Source organism: Dromiciops gliroides, chromosome 6 (assembly GCF_019393635.1).
Source record: "Dromiciops gliroides isolate mDroGli1 chromosome 6, mDroGli1.pri, whole genome shotgun sequence".
NCBI classification, from domain to species: domain Eukaryota; kingdom Metazoa; phylum Chordata; class Mammalia; order Microbiotheria; family Microbiotheriidae; genus Dromiciops; species Dromiciops gliroides.
In genome coordinates, this window is record NC_057866.1 from 161,710,782 (window position 1) to 161,734,220 (window position 23,439).

General features: G+C 38.1%; 1 protein-coding gene across 1 annotated transcript in view; it reads left to right on the top strand.

Annotated features, from left to right (window-relative positions):
- EDNRA (endothelin receptor type A) overlaps positions 1-23,439 on the top strand; it is an 86,448-nt gene that overhangs the window by 58,011 nt on the left and 4,998 nt on the right. Inside the window, exons 4-7 of the mRNA XM_043973505.1 lie at positions 7,144-7,342; positions 16,636-16,788; positions 21,686-21,819; positions 22,392-22,500. Of these exons, the coding sequence (XP_043829440.1) occupies positions 7,144-7,342; positions 16,636-16,788; positions 21,686-21,819; positions 22,392-22,500 (595 nt within the window). The remainder of the gene's footprint in view (positions 1-7,143; positions 7,343-16,635; positions 16,789-21,685; positions 21,820-22,391; positions 22,501-23,439) is intronic.

Below are 23,439 nucleotides of genomic sequence, written 5' to 3' on the forward strand. Positions count from 1 at the left end.
GTTACAGGTACAGAATTCATAAAAAGAGGAAAGTCAGCAGTAACAGAAAGCTAAGTAACAGCAGCCCTGATGACAGTCTAGAAAATAGGAAATGGAGATTTGACTTGTACATTAAAGATTTTCTTGATCTGCTGTTTAAGTTGTTATACAGTCATTTTAAGTTATAAAATTAAGCAGTAACTATAAGTCATAAGCATAATGGTAATGTTGAAAGAACACACAACCTGGACTATGGAGCCAGGTTCAATTCTTAGCTCTAAAATATACCACGACCTCTCTCAGCCTGAATGCCCTCACCTGTAAAATGGGGGTGCTGTCCAAAATACCCCTGCCCTATATATGTTGCTGAGATATCTAGGTAGAACAGTAGAGTTCTGGACCTGGAGTCGGGAAGACCCGAATTCATACCCCTATCTCAGACATTTATTAATGTGTGACTCTGGGCTAGTCACCTATCTAAGCCTCAGTTTTCTTATCTGTAAAATGCAATAATAATAGTCCCTACCTCCCAGGTTTGAGGAACAAATGAGATAATAATTGTAACACTGTTCACACAGTGCCCAGCAAATAGTAAGTGCTTTATTGGGCAATGAGGTGCCACAATGGCTAGAGTGCCAGGCCTGTTTTCCAGAAGACCTGAGTTCAAATCTGGCCTCAGAGACTTACTAGCTGTGTGACTTACTAGCTAAGTGATATATCACTTAAACCCTATTTGCCTCAGTTTCCTCATCTGTAAGATGAGCTGGAGAAGGAAGTAGCAAACCACATCAGTATATTTACCAAGAAAAGCCCAAATGGGATCAGGAATAGTCAGATATAACTTAACAACAACAAATTTTTATTATTTCACAAGGTTGTTGTGAGGGCCACACAAGATACCTCTTTGCAAACCTTAAACAACTTTGATAAATGCCAGCAATTATTATTGTTTTTCCCTTTTAGAATATAAGCTCCTTCTAGGCAGAGACTGGCACACTTGCTTATATTTTTCTCCCTGGTGCTTAGCAAAGTGCCCAGTGGATGGTCAGTAGTTAATAAATGTTTTTTCATTCACTCATTCATACTTGCATTTCCCACCTTCCAGGATTATTCTGAGAAAAGCACTTTCTAAAACCCAAGGTACAAGCTATTATTATCCTATGGCTGAAATAGTCTGGATTTTTTCAGCAACATGCCGCTCCAACATACACAGATCTTGTTCTCCTTTCAAAACACACATTTCTGAACCTTTCTTCAACAAACTATGCAGACTGCAGAATGTACATGCTCTGCGTGCAAGATATATCTGTGCTAATCTACAGTTAAAGTGATAATGCTCTGGGCCAGCACACTTATCCAGGGTTTGTGTTCTCAAGGGTCACAATGTCCTATAGCTTTCCTGAGAAAGTACATGGAGTGAAGAAAATGCAGCCTCACTTCAAATAAGTGACATCCAAATAAGTGAATATGTAATACCATGAATTGAATGTATAGTAAATCTAATATCCCCTATTGATCATAAGTTTTGAGAGGCCAGGGGATATGTCTCATTTGCACTTATATCCCCGCTCAGTTCCCAACACAAGACTCTACATAATATTCCACAAAATATCAACTCATCCTTTTGTCTTTTAGAGCCTTTCACAATCTGTCGCCAGCCAGTGCCTAGCACAGTGTCTGGCATTAGCATTAGCTTACTAAATACTTGTTAATTAATTGATTTGCAGACAGATTTCATATTAGCCCCCTCATGCTTCATTCCAGTCAAACTGACCCCATTCCTCTTCCCCAAATATGGCATTCCATCTTCTGCTTGTCCCCTGTGCCTGGAATGTTGTCTCTCTTCATCCCTGTTTGTTAGGATCCTTAGCTGTCTTTAAGGTTCAACTCAAGCATCGCATCCTAAAAGAGGACTTTCCTGATCCCACAAGGTACCAGTACTCTCCCTATGCCTCACTTTGAAATGACTTTGTACGCATTGTATACTTCACATGCCTGTGGATGTGTTGCCCATTCCACCACCTCCCCCAGGAGAATACTGCTCTACTACAGGGGGGAACTCCTTGATAACCCAGCTCCTGGAGTGTAGCAACAATTTTATTCATTCATCTCTGGTGCCTGGCAAATACTAGGCACTCAATAAATGGTTGTTGAATTGAATTGAAAAAATTCTTTAAGTGAATGAATAAATGAACCAACACTTTTCATCAGTACTTCTTGATGTATTTTTTTTGGTGAGGCAATTGGGGTTAAGTGACTTGCCTAGGGTCACACAGCTAGTAAGTGTCAAGTGTCTGAAGTCACATTTGAACTCAGGACCTCCTGAATCCAGGGCCGGTACTCTATCCACTGCGCCACCTAGCTGCCCCCTTGATGTATTTTTTTAAAGAGAATACATGCTCTGTTTTTATATCAGAGGTAGCAGGAGCTGCTAGTAGAAGACCAGCTTCAAAGTCAAGAAAATTTAGTTCCAAGTCTTGCCTCTGACTTAAATTCACTTATGATCATGGATAAGTCATTTAACCTTTCAGTGCAGATTGTTCCTCTCTAAGTTATAGATGAATTGTCCATCTGTATTGGTGGAGAAAGTTCCCACACAGGGATGAGACCACAGGTGGAAGCAAAAAAATGACTTTATATTATTTTGTAAAATATCCCTAACATGTTCTATTTTAAGAAAGGGATAGCAGGAAAGGGACGGGTGAGTTTCCCATGACAAAAACAATAAAAATTTCAAGTATGAAGCCATGAAAATATGATATCAAGCATTACATGTTCTGTGCTATGGAACCTTCCCTAATAGTAACTCCAAAAGCAGTTTTTATTTGACCTTCACACAGGACCAAAGGACATGAGATGCCAATGATCAGGAGACCAGCTTTTTTTCTGTTTGTTTGTTTTTTAATTCTTGGAGCTGAACTTTAAAATCTGAATATTGTAATTGGAAGAACATTAAAGCAACAAAGGGTCCATGCATCATAAAGCCGACATATGTTACTTACTTTATGATCTCGCCAAACGTATTCAAATTGTCCTTCTTTGTGTCTGTCCAAGTCTGTCCTGGATGATGAATTGTGAGTTCCTAGAAATGAAGGAACAGATCTATTTTAACCTCTTTACCAAGCACAGGACTCTGTTGAGAAAGATAGGAAATAGCTTTTCTTGATTTACTCACAGACATCTAGTTAGGCTGGTCTATAATTAGCTGTGATCATCTTATTTAGTTAGAGATGAAGAAAGCAAATACATTATCTCATTTGATCCACAAAAACCTGGATTCAAATCCTGCCAAAACACTTACTAGCTGTGACCCTGAGCAAGTCATTTAACCTCTGCCTTGCCTCCATTTCCTCATCTATAAAATAACAGCATCTATGTCAAAGGATTGTTGACCAATGAAATAATATAACTTATGTAAAGTGTTTTGCCAACCCTAAAGCTCTGTAAATATCAGCTGTTGCTTTTATTACTATTATAAGGGTATCCACATATAGTCTGAAACCCCAAATCTTACTTTTCGCAGAACAGAAAATGAGGCAAGATGCTACCAGCAATGGTTACATCCTCTACTCTGTTTAATAGTCTAGAAAATTTAGGCAAATGGATTTATTATTGCCTCCCTTAAATATCACAAAAAGAGCCCACTTCATCTGAAGTGAAATCTCTACATCCTGGTTTGGAACTCCAGGGGATGGCACAGTCAGAGCAGCTGGCATGATCACGGCGTCTTCTCCCTCACTCTACATTTCCAGGTGTTTATCAGATGGAAGAACAGAGTCAGATTATTGACTCCTGGCCAATGGGAGGGAACACCTACACAATCTCAGGCATTAGGGAACAGAACAGACAGACTGATTCTTTTGGGGGGGAAGGGGTCATCATTCATTCTGACTTTCCTCTGATTTACCACAAAGACCTTATCTAAATAAAGTGGCAGAGACCAATGGCCAGGAAATCAAAGAATTTCACTGGAAAGAGCCCTCAGACAGCCTTTTGTTCAGCTAGTTACTCATTTCCTCCTTACATACACCTCATTTATGCATGGCCCTGCCCTCACCAACTATCTTTCAATGAACCACCTCCAGCTCCTGGAACACTTAGCTCAGGGGAGCTAGGTGACTAAGGGATAGCACATGGGACTTGGATACAGGAAGACCTGAGTTCACATCCTGCCTCAGATACTGGCTATGTGACCTTAGACAAGTCAATTAACCTGTTTGTCTCAGTTTCCTCCTCTGTTAAAAATGGGAATAATAATAACACAGGGTTGTGGTGAGAATAAAATGAGATATGTTTTAAGCATTTTGCAAACCTTAAAGCTCTATAAAAACACTAGTACTTCTTATTATTCTTATTCTTATCATTATCATTATCAGCCCTGTGACACACCTTAATTTGTTTCTTCCAGGCTTCTGCTAGTAACTTTAAGGAAACATTTTATACAACAAAATCTGACCAAATTAAGAAATTCACCCATGAAAATTGAGAAGCATTTTTAGGGGAGGGAAATCCTTGTTGCATTTAAAAGATGGCATTTAAAGAATGGACAGTTGATTGGCCGTTTAGACCTGGCCTGGAATGGAAGCAAAACCTTGATGAATCTAGGGATTGGCGACTCCAGAACTTGATTCTGTCAATCTGTCCTAATATGATGCATGATCCTTTTTGACTGATTGATTAAAAGATCCTTGTTGGAATTACTCAGACAGATGAGACTCGGGCATATGAACTATCTAAGGAAACCCTGATCTTTGGTTTCTGCTTCTCTTACTCATTTATCCTATTTTATTTTGTAGGGTTCTTTTATTTTTATTTTTCTAAATGACCTTTAATCATTCACAAACATTAATATCGTAAATTATATAGAATTTATTAAGAGCCAACTAGGGGCATTGTGCTCATCTGGGGATGCCAAGAAACAGACCTTGCTCTCAAGGTCACAGCTTAATGGGGGAGACAGACAACATGTAAACAATTATGTACGAACAAAATATAGACATAGAAAATATAGAAAATGTAAAGATATACAATAAGGGGAGGTACTAGCTTTACATGGAATCAGGAAAAGCAAAGAAGCACAAAAAAATCAGTGGTATAAGAAACTCTGAACTTCTATTACCATTTGCTTTGGGGGGAGGGGAATATATATTCATTTTAACCAGGTAGCTATCTTCTTTCATTCTGCATTAAATTATTCATTTAGAGGAGATAGATGGAGAGAGCACTAGATCTGGAGGCAAAAGAGACCCGGGTTTGAATCCTAACTCTGAGACATCCTAATTTTATGACCAACAACAAATCACTTCTCTCCTAACCTCAGTATCTTCATCTAAACAATGGTAATAATAATACTTGTAATATAAAACAAGATTATTAGAAGGAACAAATGTGTTTGTAAAGCTCTTTGAAATCCTTACTATATCCACTAAATCCTTACTAAATCCACTACTATATGTAGGTGACAGTTATGGTACAAATGTCTCATCTCATCTACTAGTTAGTAAACTCCTGAAGGGAAGCTTTATTTATCTTTTTATCTTTTTCAACACCTGGCAGGTGGTTTGCACATAAGAAGTATTTAATTATGCTTGTTGAATAAATGAATCCACCCAGATGTGATCAGGCACTGAAGAACTAATTCATACTAACCCAATTCATAAACTGATTAGTGAATCTGAATGCCAATTTATTCGTTTCCAATGGGAGAGAGCTAGCTAACCAATATTGTATCAGTCATTTGCATTGGCCACACCCTCCTTTTGGATAGGTTCACCTGTCACAATACCAAATTATAGCTTGTTTCATAAGCAAAGAATTAAACCAAAGTCTCTAAAAGATATCTGTAGATGTTTTTAGCATACTCGCCTCTATTTTAGCAATGGTGTTGTCTTTATAACAAATACTAGTCGGTGAAATAAAGTACCCTGAAAAATTCTTCCCATCTAACTATCCTTTTATCAATTTCCATAGGCTAAAAGGATAGAAAGTATCCTAGATCGATAGTTTAAAATGAGGAAAGGGAAGCCTCAAGTGACAGTGATTTACCAAAGTTCACACAGATAGTAACTAGAGAATCCAGGTTTTTTATCCAGGTCCCCTAACTGCTCTTTCTACTTTTCCAGGAATGGAAAGGTTGTCTCATTCAAGCTAGTAATTTTACAAGTAAGGAAACTGAGGCCCCAAAAAATAGAGAGACAAGGACACAGACCCAATAAAATAGTCAGAATTTAAACCCAACTCTCTGACTCCAGATCCAGACCTCTTTAATCATACCACACTGTCTCTAAAACCTTGTCATTGCCTTTACTTCCTCATGACAGATGTATTACCGCAGTTCTTGTAACTCTTCAAACCAAAACACTCCTCCTTGGCTACTATTTGCTTTACTCCATGATTCCAAGGACTTTCTTTACTTTTGTTTTTGTACTCATCAGTTATTTAATGCAGTGCTTGATACATAGTAAACATCTAATAAATGCTTTTTTATTCATTCACTTAAAAATTATTTCATTTCATATTGGTTATATTTCAAATCATAGGATTTGTAGCTAAAAGATGCATGAGATATCTAGTCCAACCCCTTCATTTCACAGGGAAAAAAATGCCAATTTTGAATGAAAATACTTCCAATAGGGTAGCACCTTCAGCCACTTGTTGAGATTCATCTTTATCTTTCCACAATTTTTTTCACATTATACCCAAACCAGACAACCTTGTATGTAATATTCCATCTCTTACCTCCCTGTCTTTGTACAGACTATCCCTTGTACCTGAAGAGTTCTCCTATCTCCCCTCAATGCTCAGAATGCTTTTCCTGATCACCCAGTTAACACACCACCTGATTACTTTATATTTATCTGTGCACGTGTTGAATCCTCCCCCAAAGAATGTAACCTCCATGACAACAAAAGCTAATTTTTGTTTTTGTCTTTGTAACCCTAAAACCCATCACATAGTAGCATATGTAAGGACACACAAAAGGCAATACATTCTTATTAAATTGAATTCAGCTTTACTGTTATTCAATCAAAATGATAAACCACTTCAAAGGGTGGGCTGCTTTTGCAAATATCTAGTATCAACCATTTTAGGCTGACTTCATATGGATTTCCATTCCCTAACCACCAATGATCTAATAGTTGTTCTCTCACCTGTTTATTTCAGGTACAGAGCGGTTGCCTCCTGGAGTAGAGTCCAAGGAATTGGGATTCCTTTGGTCACTGCAATTGAAATTGTGTCCATCTGGATTCTGTCCTTCGTCCTTGCTATCCCTGAAGCCATTGGTTTCGTCATGGTGCCCTTTGAGTATAAAGGCAAACAGCAGAAAACCTGTATGCTCAACCCCACAAATGACTTCATGATGGTACTTAATCACTTTGCATAGTCTACTTGGGAACTGTGCGTTTCTAATTAAGCATTGATTGTGTAGCTACTTGGGCTGTAGTGATGTCTGAAAAAATGTCTAGAGGGGGACAATCAGAATGGTGAAAAATCCTGAAGTTAAGAACATATGGATCAGTTGGGGGGGGGGGGGCGGGGAGAGAAGGACATTGGACCAGAGAAGAGAAATCTTAGAAGGGATGTGATGGCTATCTTCAAAGAGCTATCATATAGAAGACACATTAGGCTTCTTCTGCTTGTCCACAGAGGGCAGAGCTATGAGCAATGAGTTCAAGGTGCAGAAGGATAAATGTAAAATTGATGTAAGCTAAAACTTCTCAACAAAATTGAATGGGCTATGTTGGGAAGGTAAATCATTTTCTCTTCCTTGGAAGTCCTCAAGAAAAGACTAGATGACTATTCATTGAGTGTGTTGTATACAGGATTCTTGTAAGGTAGGGGTCAGACTAGATGGCATATGAGGTCCCTTAGACCTAAGCTGCTTAAACTATGGGTCGTGACCCCATATGGGATCACATAACTGAATGTGGGGGTCGATAAAAATTTGACAACAGTAAAAGGTTATGTATACCTGTTTTATATCTCTATATACCCAGGGTCACATAAAAATTTCTCATGTGAAAAGGGGACACAAGTGGGAAAAGTTTAAGAAGCCCTGTCTTAGAACACTAAAATTCTATTATTCTGGGATGGTTGTGTGATTCCAGGATCTCTGGGTAACTCAGCTAGTGCAAATTAGAAGTTGTGAACCTAGTGAGAAAAATGAATAAAATGTATCTTTTGGCATTTTTTTAAACAAAGACATTCATTTTATGTCATGGTGGATAGAAAACAGAGAAGACTTGGTTTCAAGTCTCTCCTCTAACACTTACTGTCTGTATGACACTGGACAAGTTATTTAACCTCTTGTTTAGGCCAATTCTCTTAAGACAGTAAGCTATAGGGAAGCTCTACATCTGAAATGTTAAAGGGAAGTTTTCTCACCTGGGAGTTCTCTCTATCAATGAAATCACAAGTGCCACCTTTGCAAACAAAACTCAATTTATTACCTTTTTTTCACTCAGTTATATCAATGCCAAACAGTTCTGCATCGTACAATTGAGGATCTTCAGACAAATTGACTTGATGAAGAGATTTATTGCTCATTATTATGTGAGAGGGAGCCTAGAATAGTGGTTAGAGAGCAGGAAAATGTGGGTTCAAATCTAGCTTCTGAAATATACTGACCATGTGACTGGCCAAGTCATTTAACTCTTGATGTCTCAGACAGCATTCTAAGACTGTAAATTACAAAATAGTTGTTGGTATACACTGATAAGAAAGTGTTTCCTCATCAGCGGTCCTCTATATGAATAGAATCACAAGTTTAGAACCCATTCTCACCCCAACCCCTGCTAGGTGGTACAGTGGATAGAGCGCTGAGCCTAGAGTCAGGAAAACCTGAGTTCAAGTCTCACCTCAGATACATCCTAGCTGTGTGACCCTGGGTAAGTCACTTAACCTCTGCCTCAGTTCCCTCAATTATAAAAAGGAAATGATAATAGCATTTGCCTCCCAGTGTTGTTATGAGGATAAAATGAAATTATATTTATAAAGTGCTTAGCACAGTGCCTGGAACATAGTAAGCATTTTCATAAATCCTTGTTTCCTTTCTTCCCCCTCAAAAAAAAAAAAAGTATGGCTACATGGCAATTAGCATGGTACATTGGAAAGAATATTAGGTTTGGAGTTAGAGGACCTGGGTTCAAATCTCAACTCTACTATGTACTTGCCTAAAAATGGCCTTAGAAAAGCTCTCTAACTTGCCTGGGCTTCAAGGTCTGTAAAATGAGGGGAGGGGAAAGGAGGGAGAATGGTCTAGATGATCTTTCAGATACCTTTCAGCACTAAACCTATGAGCCAATAATGTGACATGCCCACAAATAAGGGCCTGGGAAAATGCACATTGCTCCATCACAAATTTTCCTTACTAATTCATCAAATTCTATAAGGTCTGTTATGGTCATATGTACATCATAACAACCTAACTTAATGAGAACCTTTTAGATTTTTTTAAAATTCCACATTTTTCAACATACCTGACCACAAAAAGTCAACCTCATTCAACTGAGGAGTTCGAGTACATTGGAAAATTTGTTTAAAATACACATTCTCTATGAAAATAAGTTCCATATGGAACTAAGAAGGGAAACCAAAGGGATATTTTTTTTAAATCAGTATTATTTACTGCTTCGATGTAAGCTTCCTGATATGTAGATTCCAAAATTTAATCATTCACAGACAGGTCAAGGTATGTTTCCATATCTTTTAAAGTTCTCAAAAAACTGATTATCCAGTTTGTAAATGATGAGGTTTTTTGTTGTGTTCTTTTTTTAAACATAAAACACAGCTCAACAGGAGTTGCCCAAACTAACTTTCCTAAAAACTAAATCTTCTGTTTATCAATTAATTTTCATGCCAAATCTGCTTCCAACTTCACAGATTTCATTAGTGTGGGGACTCTTCACCACTACAGATTGTACCCCCTCCACACAGGGGTTTAGTTTAACAACCAGCTCTCTGGGGGGAGGGGGGTTGTATCACAACATACTTTTAGGTTTAATCTGCATTACTAACATCTTCTCCATCACTTTTTAAAGTCAAACCCTGATTTGTGGCACATGCCTATTTCCAAGGTATAGATTTTCACACTGAAAACTTAACACTTTCTTGAGCTATTAATACCTGGCTCAAGAATAATTCTGCCTCCATGCCTTAGGTAGATAGCCTTGAAGAGGTCCTATGGCCAAAAAAAAATCATCATCGAATAGCCAAACTTCTGGTGATAGATAAATGAGGTAAACACGACCCACAGAGGTAAAAAGTTGGCAGTTACTGTCTGGTCAATGTGAGCAAATAACCTGAAAACTTTAGTCCAAAAATCCTATATTTTCAACCCAATTATCTATATAAATTGTCTTTATAGTTAAATAATTATTTCTGGGGCAGCTAGATGGCACAGTGGATAGAGCACCAGCCCTGGAGTCAGGAGTACCTGAGTTCAAATCCGTCCTCAGACACTTAACACTTACTGGCTGTGTGACCCTGGGCAAGTCACTTAACCCCAATTGCCTCACAAAAACAAAAACAAACAAACAAACAAAAATTATTTCTATAATCAATCAATGATGTAAAGGTGACCTTAAAAGAATGGCTCTGGGAGGCAGCTAGGTGGAGCAGTAGATAAAGCACCAGCCCTGGATTCAGGAGGACCTGAGTTCAAATCCGGCCTTGAACACTTGACACTTACTAGCTAGCTGTGTGACCCTGGGCAAGTCACTTAACCCTCACTGCCCCGCAAAAAAAAAAAAAAAAAAAAGAATGGCTCTGGTAATGCAGATTTTTCTCTTAATTCCCTACAAAAATGGATTGGAATAGGGCACTCATTGCAACTGAACAAAATTTACTACACTGTAATATTAATTCATTGGTTAATACAGTAGTGTTGAAAGTAAAGTAGTCCAAGTTACCCAGGAAATAAGGTGAAAACAAAAGCAAAATGCCAAGAATCACTTGCTCAGAAATTGATAAGCCTAAGAAGACTGGATATAATTTAGAAATTGGAGAAACTTCTATTTCGTAGATGTCCTGGTAGAAATTGGCATTTACCTCTTCAATGTTACTACAGTATTGCATTAAGAATGGTGTCCATTGGGGCAGCTAGATGGCGCAGTGGCTAGAGCACCGGCCCTGGAGTCAGGAGTACCTGAGTTCAAATCTGGCCTCAGACACTTAACACTTACTAGCTGTGTGACCCTGGGCAAGTCACTTAACCCCAATTGCCTCACTAAAAAAAACAAAAACAAAAACAAAAGAATGGTGTCCATAAGAGAAATCACGTGAGCCTCTAGATAAGATAAAATGAGTCACTTGAGGTCAGAAATACCATTGGTATGACTACAGTGGATCAGCTGGAAAGATATGAGATGAAGAAAAAAGCAAAAATGAGATAATGATATGTCTTCTTTTTGGAGAAACATTCATCTTGCTAAGCTTTGATCTAACATGTCCATGTTACAAGAGCCCAAGGACTTAAAAACTGATCCTGGGAATTACAGCTTTAAGAACTAACAAGGGAAAGTAAATATAACTTTGTGTCTAATGAATTATCTATTTATAGATTATTAGGAAGGGAAATTCTTGATTTATTACTTGTGGGACACTTTCTATTTGAGTAATTATAAAGCCCATCCATTTATTTAACAAAGGTACTTAACCTAAGACCTCTTTGTGCCCACATAAATAATTAGATCAGAACATAATAAATCCCTTGTATATATTGTATTCATAAAATGATATTCATAGAATATTAAAGTTCATAGAAAACTTAGGAACATCTAATCCAATCCTTTTGTTTAAATAAATGAATAATTGAGGCCCAAAGATGTTAAGTGAATTGACCAGAATCACAATAGCTAGAGAGCAGATACTTTAGAACACAGGACTCTAGTCCCACCCGAGTCCTTCAATTCCAAATCCAGCAAGAAAAAATTCATAGATGACATGGTAAAATCGACCTCATATAAATGCTTTCTTAAACGACATTCTGGAAGTGTCATTGATGAGTTTAAGCAATTAAAATCTGCAAATACTTCTCAGAATTAATCTCTTCTAAAAATAAGGAGTCTTTTGCTCTGCTCAATGTTTTTTCTCTTACACACTTGGAAGAAAACTTAAAAGCAAAATCGACTACATTAAGTGTACCCTAGAGGCTTCTCTATAACAATTGCAGGGCTTCTCAGAAGGACTATTCTCCAAGAAACTTGTACTTAGAGAAAAAAAAAGTCTCCTATTTGTCCTTCATGGAAACAAAGAAGAAGAAATTCTGCAGCCAGTAGAAGAAAACAGATTCAACTCCTGAGCAGTATTTTCAGTCTGAATTTGTCATTGAGAGATACTCTGCCTTTGTTTTGCATAATACCAATGTGTCAGTTTAGTTCCAAAATAGCATGTCAGAGCTCTCTCAGTAAGCTGAATTCTTCCCCAAGAAATTCTTTCTTTTGAAGAAAAAAAAAAAAACAGAATTAGTGCTAATGGTCTCTTTCCACTTTTTTTTCCTGCCAAAAAGTTCTTAAACTGGAACTGATCCTCAGGATTGTCATGGTAACAAGAGATCAACATATATTAATTACCTAATATGTACCGAATCATAGAATGCCAGTTAGGAAGGACCAAGAGGCCATCCAGTTCAACCCACACCTGAATAAGGGTTGTCTCAATAATATACCCAGCAATTGGCCATCCAAACTTTGCTTGGGGGCCTCAAGGGAATCTTCTCCCTCTTGAGGCAACCCATCTCATTTCTTAATAGCTTCAATGTTGCGGGGAGTGGGGGTGTCTTTATATTGAGTTTAAATTTGCTTCTGCAGTTTCCACCAGCTGTTTCTGGTTCTGTCCTCGAGGACCAAACAAAGCAAGTTGAATCCCTCTTCCTTACGACAGCCCTTCAGCTCGGGAAGACAATGAAGTCTTGACTTCTGCACACTAAACATCCCCATTTCCTTCAAGTGATTCTCATGTGTCATGAACTTGAGACCATTGGCCATACTGACTTCCTCCTCTGAGCACTCTCCAACGTAGGTGGTGCCCAGAATTGAATGGTTTAATCGAGATGTGGTCTGACAAGAGTTGAACATAGCAAGGCTAAAATTTCTCGATTCTATTCATCTCTTAATGCCACCAAAGCTGGCAGGAGCCCTCTTGGGTACCATATCACAAAGTTTGGAAAAGGACAGGGTCATTACCTTCATGGAATTTATAGATTAGTAGAAGAAAAGATACCAACACAGATGCCTGGCTGTACTACTTTGGGACTGTTCTGATTGACTTCTCCACCCTGTCCCAGAAAACTCATTTTGGGGATAACCTCATCAATCTTGATGTTCTTGTGGTTGTTATTCAGTCACGTCCGACTCTTCTGACCCCATTTGGAGTTTTCTTGGCAAAGATACTAGATGTGGATTGACATTTCCTCCCCCAGCTCATTTTACAAATGAGAAAACCAAGGCAGAGTTAAATGACTTGCCCAAGATCATAAAACTATTAAGTGTTTGAAGCCAGATTGGAACTCATGAAGATGAGTCTTGTAACTCCAGGCCAGACACTATCCACTGCACCACATTGATACTCCTGGCCTTGATAGTCTAATTTTATACTACCCTCTGCCTCTTTGATTAGAGGCTGGGGCCATGAACTGCATTTAATTAGATAGCTCAGCTCAAAAATCTCTTTTCTCACCTACTTTGGAACTTCTCTGACTTCTCCATAATTCTCCCTCTGTTGGGTACCTCCCCCTACTTTTCAGCTTCTTTTTGTGTGCTGACTTCCCCCATTCGAATGTAAGCTCCTTGAGGGCAGGAAATACCCATTTTTGTTTTCACATTTGTATTCCCAGGGCTTATCCTAGTACCTGGCACATCACATTGCATTGCATTGGCTGAGATATCCATAATTTGCAGCATACATTTTAATTTTATTATAAATACCTTAGAGACATATAAAAAATTCTCAGGGATAAAGTCCTACCTCACTCAGAGGAAAGGGAAAATGCCATTGAGGAGTCATATTTTAAATGGGCTTAATGGATATCCAGAAATGACTGTGATATAAAAACAAAGGGCATCAATGAAACTTTATTTTTAACATTTTTTTTGAAGACTTCTAAGTGAATGGAAATCAACCATCAGTAGATAGAGGAAGGGAAGGCATTCCAGGTGTGGGGAGCAATGTGAGTAAAGAGATAGCAGCAGGGTGATACAATGTGTCTTCAGTGGGCAGAATAGAATCCAGTTTGACTGAAGCATAGAATGGGTCATGGTAAGTAATAAGAAATTCATCAAAAGCTAGGGTGACATAGGAGTTTGAAATTTATTCAGGAGGTGATAGGGAGCTACTAAAGATTTTGGAAAATAAAAGTAACATGATAGAGTATAACATCTCCAACTGTTATAATCTAGTATTCAAATGCCAAGAAACCAAGATGCTATGGAAATGAGAGAACAAGTCCTTTTCTTCACTGCACTTTACCATTGTGATAGAAACTACAACACCCTAACATTCTCTCCTTCCACAAATGATCTTGTGTTTACTCATTTCTTTACTTGTTTTTATTGCTTAAGAGAATAGAAATTCAGAAACTGTTTTTCATTTTGTTTTGAATGGACACCATTGATTTGGCTCATAGAAGGAAATCAGTCAGATCTTGGTCATAGAACCATAGGATCACAAAGTTGGAAGGAACCTGAGAAATCATCAAGTCCAATCTCATTTTACAGATGAAGAAAATGAGAGGTTGAAGTGACCTCCTTTTAGTCACCCCAGAACTAAGTGGTAGAGAAAGGATTAGAACCGAGATCCCCTCACTCTTTCCATTGTATCACACAGTTGAATTAATATAGAATGAAATACTTCCAAAGAAACATTCATATAAACAAATCTAAATAAGTCCATTTCTTTGTAATTTTGTATAACATTTTCATTACTCAGTAGCCATTAATAGAAATACTGTAAATACTGCCCAGTAGACCTCTCATTGTTTGTATTATAATCAGAAATTACCTAAATCTTCATAGTCTACTCCCATAATTTTTTACTGTGGGAACTGATGTTACAGTGTGGGGTATGTCCTTGCTAAATAAACAATCTGGAAGGAAATGATGGGAAAGAAGGGGTTTCTTTCCTTCTCAGAGTAATCATTTGGAGGCAGGAAGTCTTAGAGTATAGTGTTTCAATCTCCATCTTTGTTGAAAATCAAAGTTTTCATTTTTAAAAAGAAATAGTTCATAATAATCCTTGGGTTAGCTAATATGACCACTTCCCAGATCCAACAGGAAAGTTAAGCTCAGTGCTTCTTTAGAGATGGTATTCTCTTCAAATGACTTCCAGGTGGCAAGTATTAAAAAAAAAAAGAGTGAAAAAAAGTTATTGATGGCTTTAATTTTCCAGCAATGAGGTCACATAGCATGCATACCAGGCAAGGGGTTAACTGCCTATGAAACCAAAGTACTCACATTGACCATTCATCAGCTTCATGTAGTCCATTAAGAACTCTTCAACCCAGGGGACGGAAGCAAACCAGCATCAATATAATTTACTAGGAATTTCTTATGTGCCTAGAATGTGCTAGGCACTTGCTAGGATCTGAAGATACAAAGACCAAAACAAAATAATGCCTGCCCTCAAAGAGTGTGTGCTCTACTGTAGTTGTGAATGGGTGAAGAAAAAATAATTGACATTTATTTAGAGTTTTAAAGTTTGTTTTAAAAAAACCCACTACCTATATCATACCAATTGGAGCCTCACAATAACTTTGTGAGGTAACTATCTCCATTTTAGAGATAAGAAAACTGAAGCTTAGGGAAGTGATTTGCCAATTGTCACATAGTAAATAAGAGTCAGATTTGGGATTTGAACGTAGGTCTTTCTGACTGCAAGTTCAGCACTTTATCTTCTACCCCATATTGCCTCTTATCATCATAGCTGGGATTTGGAAAGCACTTTAAGTGCTTGCAGTATGCTACATAACATAGCTATGACTGCATGTTTCAAAATATAGATTAATTTTTACCAAAAAGAGGTCTTTATCCAAAATTATACAATTAAAACCAAAATTTTTTCATCTAAACCATTTTCTTAAAAATCCATGATTTCATCCAGGGGATACTACATCAACTGGTGTAAATTACAGTCCTTTCACATTTCTTAAATTGCTGTGGCTAAAAAAAAAAAAATTATCACTTGGTGGCTAATCTTCCAGGGCAAGTTTCTGTGTACTTGGCAAGGCTGGTCTTTGGACAACCCCCATCTTGTCTATCAGCAGGACCCATACTTAAAGTCCTTCCAACTTGAGAGCACCTGCCAAAGCTTGCATTCCACAGAGAGAGCTTTCAAGAATCCGGGGTCACCTCTACAGCAAGATGGAACATTAGCATATGTTAAGTTTAAAATTGTAGAATTTTTGTAAATTTGTAGAATTTTAAATTGTAGAATTTTTATGTGCTAGTAAAAGAGTGAGATACTTTTCTGAGTTTTCAACTTAAGAATTGACTTTCTGCTCCCTTGTCATCACCAAATTATTAGAACCATAGCAGGGATACAAACTTTTCTCTATTTATAAGGACCTTGCTGCTGCAGCTTTGCTATTAGCATATTTCAGAGATACTTTACACTTAATTTGCATGATTATTCTTCTCTTTTTCCCCCCTCTTCTATTTACAGTTTTACCGAGATGCAAAAGACTGGTGGCTCTTCGGTTTCTATTTCTGTGTACCGTTAGCATGTACTGCCATCTTTTATACCCTAATGACTTGTGAGATGCTCAACAGAAGAAATGGCAGTTTGAGAATTGCACTCAGTGAGCACCTTAAGCAGGTAATAATCATGGTGATGATTTGCATTTATACAGCATAATACAGTACAAATGTGATCCCGTTTGAGGTAAACAGAAAAGAGAACCAAAACCTTAGCAGTAGAGTTCCTTCTTGAACAGGATGCTTTGAAATATTTCATGGAAAAGCCAAACCAGGAGATAGTTTAGTACTAATTTTACAAATATAGAAAGTCACATAATATAATATGATCTAAGGAAAAGATGACTTAGTCATATAGCAAGACAGAGGGATAACCAATGGACAGCCTACATTGATATCTATACAATGTGAGGAAGATGTTAGAGAGCTTCCCACCGCATCGGATAGATCTGCTTAGATGAATTTATGGTAGGATATGGTAGCAGATTCTTACATAGTGCTTTGCTGTTTGAAAATCATTTTCACATATAGTAATGATATAATATCATTAGTAGTGGACTTGGAGTTAGGAGACTCCTAAGTCAGAATCCCAGTTCCAACATCTACTGTGACCCCAGAGCAACTGGATTCTGAGTCACAGAACAGGGCTTGATGGGTAGGATCTGCTACTTACTATCCATGAGAATGTTACTTAACCTCTTTGGTGGACCCCATTTTCCACATCTATAAAATGAGGGACTTAGACTGTTCGGTGACACTGGCCTCCTTGCTGTCTCATCAACAAGAGATTTCATTTCCCAACTCTGGGCATTTTCACTGGCTGTCCCCTGTGTATGGAATGTGCTCCCTCCTCATCACCTCCTGACTTCCTTGGCTCCCTTCAAGTCCCAGCAGAAATCCCATCTTCTACAGAAAGTCTTTCCCAATCTCCCTTTAAAAGATGGAGTGTTTTCCCTCTATCATTTCCTATCTATTCTATATATAGCTTGTTTGTACATTTTTGTTTTCTTATTGTCTCTCCCATTAGATTGTTAGCTCCTTAATGGCAGGGACTGACTTCTGCCTTCCTTTGTGTCTCCAATGCTTAGCAGAGTGCCTGGCTCATAGCAGGCACACAATAAACACTTACTGACTGACTAGTTCTAGATTTCTGATCCAAAGTTACAAATCATTTAAATCTCTGAGAACCTCCCTTGTAAAATGAAGATTAAAATGTTTAACACCCCCCACCACTTCCCTCACAGATTTCTATGAAGAAAATGCTTTGAAAAGCTTTAAAGCACTATTTTTTTTTTTGCTCTTGATTGAAACTCCCACTGCCAGTAAAGAAATTCCCTATACCAATGTTATTTGGCAACTCTTTTGCATCTCAGACACTTAGAGAGTTGCCTGGGGTACCTCAGTTTAAGAGATTAAGTGAAATGACATGAGTCATAGAGTCAGTTTGTGTTCCACATCTGAATGCTTATAAATGTAATTATTTTTAGATCTTGACGTTGTATGGAAAACAATGGAGTACAATAGCTTTTCTTTTTCCAATTAACACACGTTTTATTTTCTTTCCCAATGGGGAGAGAGAAGATGGGAGAAAAACAAAACCTTTGTAATATATATGCATTTACCTCACTCTCAATTTAGGCAGCTATGTTGCTTAGTGGATGGAGCACCCTGCCTGAAGTCAGGAAGACTCATCTTGCTGAGTTCAAATCTGGCCTCAAACACTTAGTAGCTGTGTGACCCTGGGCAAGTCACTTCACCTTGTTTGCCTCAGTTTCCTCATCTATAAAATGAGGTGTAGAAGGAAATGGCAAACCACCCCAGTATCTTTGCCAAGAAAATCCTAGATAGCATCACAACTGAACAACATTTTGCAGGTGAGAAAACTGAGACTCAGAGAAGTTAACATCACCAAGTAAGTTCTTGGTAGAGCTGAGGAAAGAACCCCATTTTGCAAATAAGAAAATTAACAAGCAGAGAGTTTCAGCTCAGTAATGCCTTCCACATTGTAGGCACTCTAAAAATAACCCACTGAACTGAATTGAATTGAATTGAATTGAATCAAGTGACTTGGTCACATAGCTGGTAAGTGATCTATTGCATTCTAATTCTAGAACCCAACTCTTCATCCCTTTTGACACCTAGTAAATACTCTGTTAAACCAGGCTGTCCACTCTTAGAGAAAACAGCCCCTTTAAAAAGGAGCACCAATTACAGCAAACAGGTCATACATAGGATCTTTTTTTGGCAAGAGATACCTCTATTCTATTGTGTTCTACTTGAGACCACTGTTTTTTCCATATTTCAGCTTACCTGGTAACTCTAGAAGATCAAAGAAGCACTGACTGGGTGGAGGGGTGGCAGTCCTGTCTTGACTGACTCTCCTGAAAACCTTTTGTGTGGTTGTACTCATCATGTGGGCTTATTATAGGCTTCACACACCTAATACTAGGTGGTTAGGGGCAAGGCAGTGTTACGCCTCCAGTCCCCATTTCAATCAGTTTTCTCTTGTTGTTGGCTAATCCCTGTTACAGACAGACTATATTTTACACGGCTAGCTAAGTTTCTCTTAGAAAATAAACATGATATGCCCTAGTTAATGACCAAAGAAAAATCACAACCTGTGATTTTCCTAATCCGGTATAGACTTTGAAGTACCCAGACCTTCAAAGCCAGTCCAATCCACACTAGCTTCTATGCTTCATAAAGCAGTCCTTTACCTAATATTTCAAATGGTTGCTGGTTCTGGGCCTCAGTTTCCTTATCCATAAAATGAACTGTCAAAAGCCACAGATCTGTGTGTGGTACTGTCCTTTCAACCACACCCTATTGCTTGAATCCCACATATTATGGTTATAGTTATCCTGCATCTCCAACTTCCTTTCAGACATCTCAAACTGGACGTCCGCTCAACATGTCCAAAATTAAACTCACTATCTTTCCCCCTAAAACCTCCCCATCTTTTACCTTCTGTATTATTGTAGAAGGAAATACCAACCTCCCAGTACCTCAGGCTCACAACCAAGGAGTTCTCCTCAACTCCTCACTCTCTTGCCCCTCTCATATCCAATCTGTTACCAAGGCCTATCGATTTCACCTTAGCAATAGCTCTTAAATACACTCCCTTCTCTCCCCTGACATTGCCACCCCTGTGGTGCAGGCCCTTATCACCCCACTCCTAGACTATTGGAATAGCTGCTGGTGGGTCTGCCTGCCTCAGTTTTTCCCCTGTCTAATCCATCCCATATTCGGCCATCAAAGTGATTTTCCTAAAGTGCAGAAGCCCAACCATGTCACTCCCTTACTTAATAAACTACAGTGGTTCCCTATTGCCTCCCAAATCCAATTCAAAAGCCTGTTTAACATTCAAAGCCTTGCATAACCTAACCCACTTTCCTGGTCTTCTTATACCTTACTCACCAATTATGACTGTTTTAGCCAGTGACACTGGCTTTCTAGATGTTCCACGAACAAGACTATTCATCTCATAGCTTCGGGTATTTTGTCTGTCCCCCATGACTGGAATGCTCTCCCTACTCATCTCTGCCTACTGGCTTCTTTGACTGTTTTCAAATCCCAACTAAAATTCCATCTTCTTCAGGAAGCCTTTCCCAACCCATCTTAATTCTAGTGACTTCCCTCTCTTAATTATTTCCTATTTATCAGAGAGAGAGAGAGAGAGAGAGAGAGAGAGAGAGAGAGAGAGAGAGAGCTTACTTTGTATGTGTTGTTTGCATGTTGCCTCCTATATTAGATTGTAAGTTCCTCAAGAGCAGGGACTGTCTTTTGTCTCTTTCTGTATCCCCAGACCTTAGCATTGTGCCTGGCACATAGTAAGCACTTAAAAAATGTTTGTCATCATCATCATCATCATAGTTGGAATTCATATAGCACTGTAAGATTTGCAAGACACTTTACATCCATTATATCATTTGAGCCATTTTAGAGATGAGTCTCTTCCCCAAGTCGCATCTCTGAAGTGAGGTCCTGTCTGACTCTAAGCCCAGTGTTCTATTCACTACACTTCTCTGATTAGAAAGAATCACATCCTAGATTTAGAACTAGAAAAGACCTTGGGAAGGATCTAGTCCAATCTCTTTATTTTTTTTACAAGTAAGGAAACTGAGGACCAATGAAGTTCAGTGACTTTCTTAGCTCAGGTCACTCAGGACTAGGATTCAAATCAAGGTCCACTGACTCAACACCCAGCATTCTGTCTATTACATCATGCTGCCTAAAATCAGTCATAACCAAGAGTGCTCTAATTGCTGGTTTTCAGAATGTGACGTCAGAAGAAGAGGGAACCCTTACTTCCTCCCCCTTGTGAACTATACCTAACATTTCTTTGCATATAGCTGCTACCCTGCCAGCAGATAAAATAGTCTTTCTGGCTGGCATACCATCCCCAGCCAGAGCTTTACACATTCTACAATTTGGATTCTACTGCCCTTATCTCCCCTAATCCCTCCTCACCTCTTGTCCTTTTCCACCTCATTGCTGGGAGACTACCCCTCCCAAAAAAAAAGCACCCACATTATACCACCACCAATGAAAAAAAATCCTTAAAAGGAAGTTAGATTCTAAGTAAATGCAAAATCAGTCATGGTTACAAAGAACAGATAATGAAATATATACCCTCCTCCTTCCTTTTGGGCTGAGAGGTAGGGGACTACTAGAGTAGAATATTGAATACAACATCAGACAAAGCCTCTGCTTCAGGCATTTTGGCTTAACTATTTTTCATTGTCCTGAGGTGAAAAGAACTGAAGGTAGGAGTTTTCAATTCTGGCCATTAGCATGGCAAGGAAAGAATGATGGTAACATGATAAAAAAATCATTTTTTTCTTAAATTACCAAAAGCTCATCTAGAATATTAACTGATATTTGGATTCTTTAAGAGGTTTCCAGAAGACTATCTGATCCTTTACAGGGACAGATCTTTCTCTCATGGCTATATCTCTGTGATATGATTCATCTATTTCAGGCTAACTTCCTTTTGTAATTTCTTTTTTTCTCTTTAGCGCCGTGAAGTAGCAAAAACGGTCTTCTGTTTGGTTGTGATTTTTGCTCTTTGCTGGTTTCCTCTTCATCTGAGCCGAATCTTGAAGAAGACAGTGTACAATGAGAGAGATATGAACCGGTGTGAATTGCTTAGGTATTGTACCTGCCATTTACCTATTTCCTCATTCAAAAAAGCAAAACGAAGTTTAGATAGACTAACTTCCCTAGAAAAAAATTAGGACTTATGACTATATTCTACAACCCTTTTTATCTCCATTCTCAAGCCTGGAGAGGAAAAAAACAAAACAAAACAAAATAAAACATAACCACAAAGCCACCGTTATTTAGCTGCCATCCCTTGGAGGTGGGGGTGAAGGAACCTCCCTAAAGGAATCATACATATAAAGGTGCAAGGAACTTTAGCAGTCATCCTCTCTCACTTTGTAGATGAGAAAACTGATGTACAGAAGGGTTATTTCTGCCCCCCATGGTAGTCTTCCTGCTACTGTGTTTAAGAGTGCTATCCAAACTATGTAAGCAGCGTTTGTGGGGGGAAAAAAATTCATGAAACTGAGATTACCATTCTTAAAAAAAAAAAAATAGAAAAGATTTGCTGAAAATGGCTTCTGGGCAAGAAGAATGCTTACTTCAGGAATATATTCTAGTTAGCATGTAAAAAAAATAATGCATGTTCTAATCATTCTACTTTATTTTCTTTTGCTCTAGTTTCTTATTGCTTATGGATTACATCAGCATTAACTTGGCAACTATGAATTCATGTATAAACCCGATAGCACTATATTTTGTCAGCAAAAAGTTTAAAAACTGTTTCCAGGTAAGAGCTCTTTATTTGGTGATTTTAAAAGAAATGAAAAATAGGTAATAATAATAATAATAGCTGACATTATAGCACATTATCAGTAATAATTTTGATATTAATTCTAATAATAATATCTAACATGTAAATAATGTTCTATAGTTTGAAAAGTACTTCATAAATATTATCTCATTTTATCCTCACAACAATCCTGGGAGGTAGGTGCTATTATTATCCCCATTTTACAGATGAGGAAGTGACTTATCTAGGGTCACACAGTTAATAAGTCTCTGAGGCAGGATTTTAATTCAGGTCTTCCTGACTTCACATCCTGTGACAACTGTCTAGAGTATGGGAAATAATTAGCAGACCTTGCAAATATTAGCCTTAAAACTATCATTTTCAGAAAAAAAAACAAAAAACAAAGAGCAAAAAAACCAGGGGCAGCTAGGTGGCGCAGTGGATAAAGCACTGGCCTTGGATTCAGGAGGACCTGAGTTCAAATCCAGCCTCAGACACTTGACACTTAACTAGCTGTGTGACCCTAGGCAAGTCACTTAACCCTCATTGCCCTACAAAAAAAAAAAAAAACAAAACAAAACAAAGAGCAAAACTATCATTTTCACCAGTTGAAAGAAATTAAATGAGATGATATGTAATATATCAATTATCTATTAAGCATCTGTGTGGCAGGCACTGTGCTAAACCCTTAACAGACTGGAATAGTTCCTGCCCTTTGTGAGCTTACATTCTACTAGAAATGGAAAAGAAGATAGAGGGAGAATACAGGATATACACAAATAAGTAAAGACAAACCATACACAATATAAAACAAAGCTATTTCAAGAAGGAAAGTATTGGTAACTGGTTGGATTGAGAGAGAGGCTCCTCTTAAGAGGTAATACATGAACTGTGCTTTGAAGGTTCCTCCAAGGCAGAAGTGAGGAAGGAGTGCAT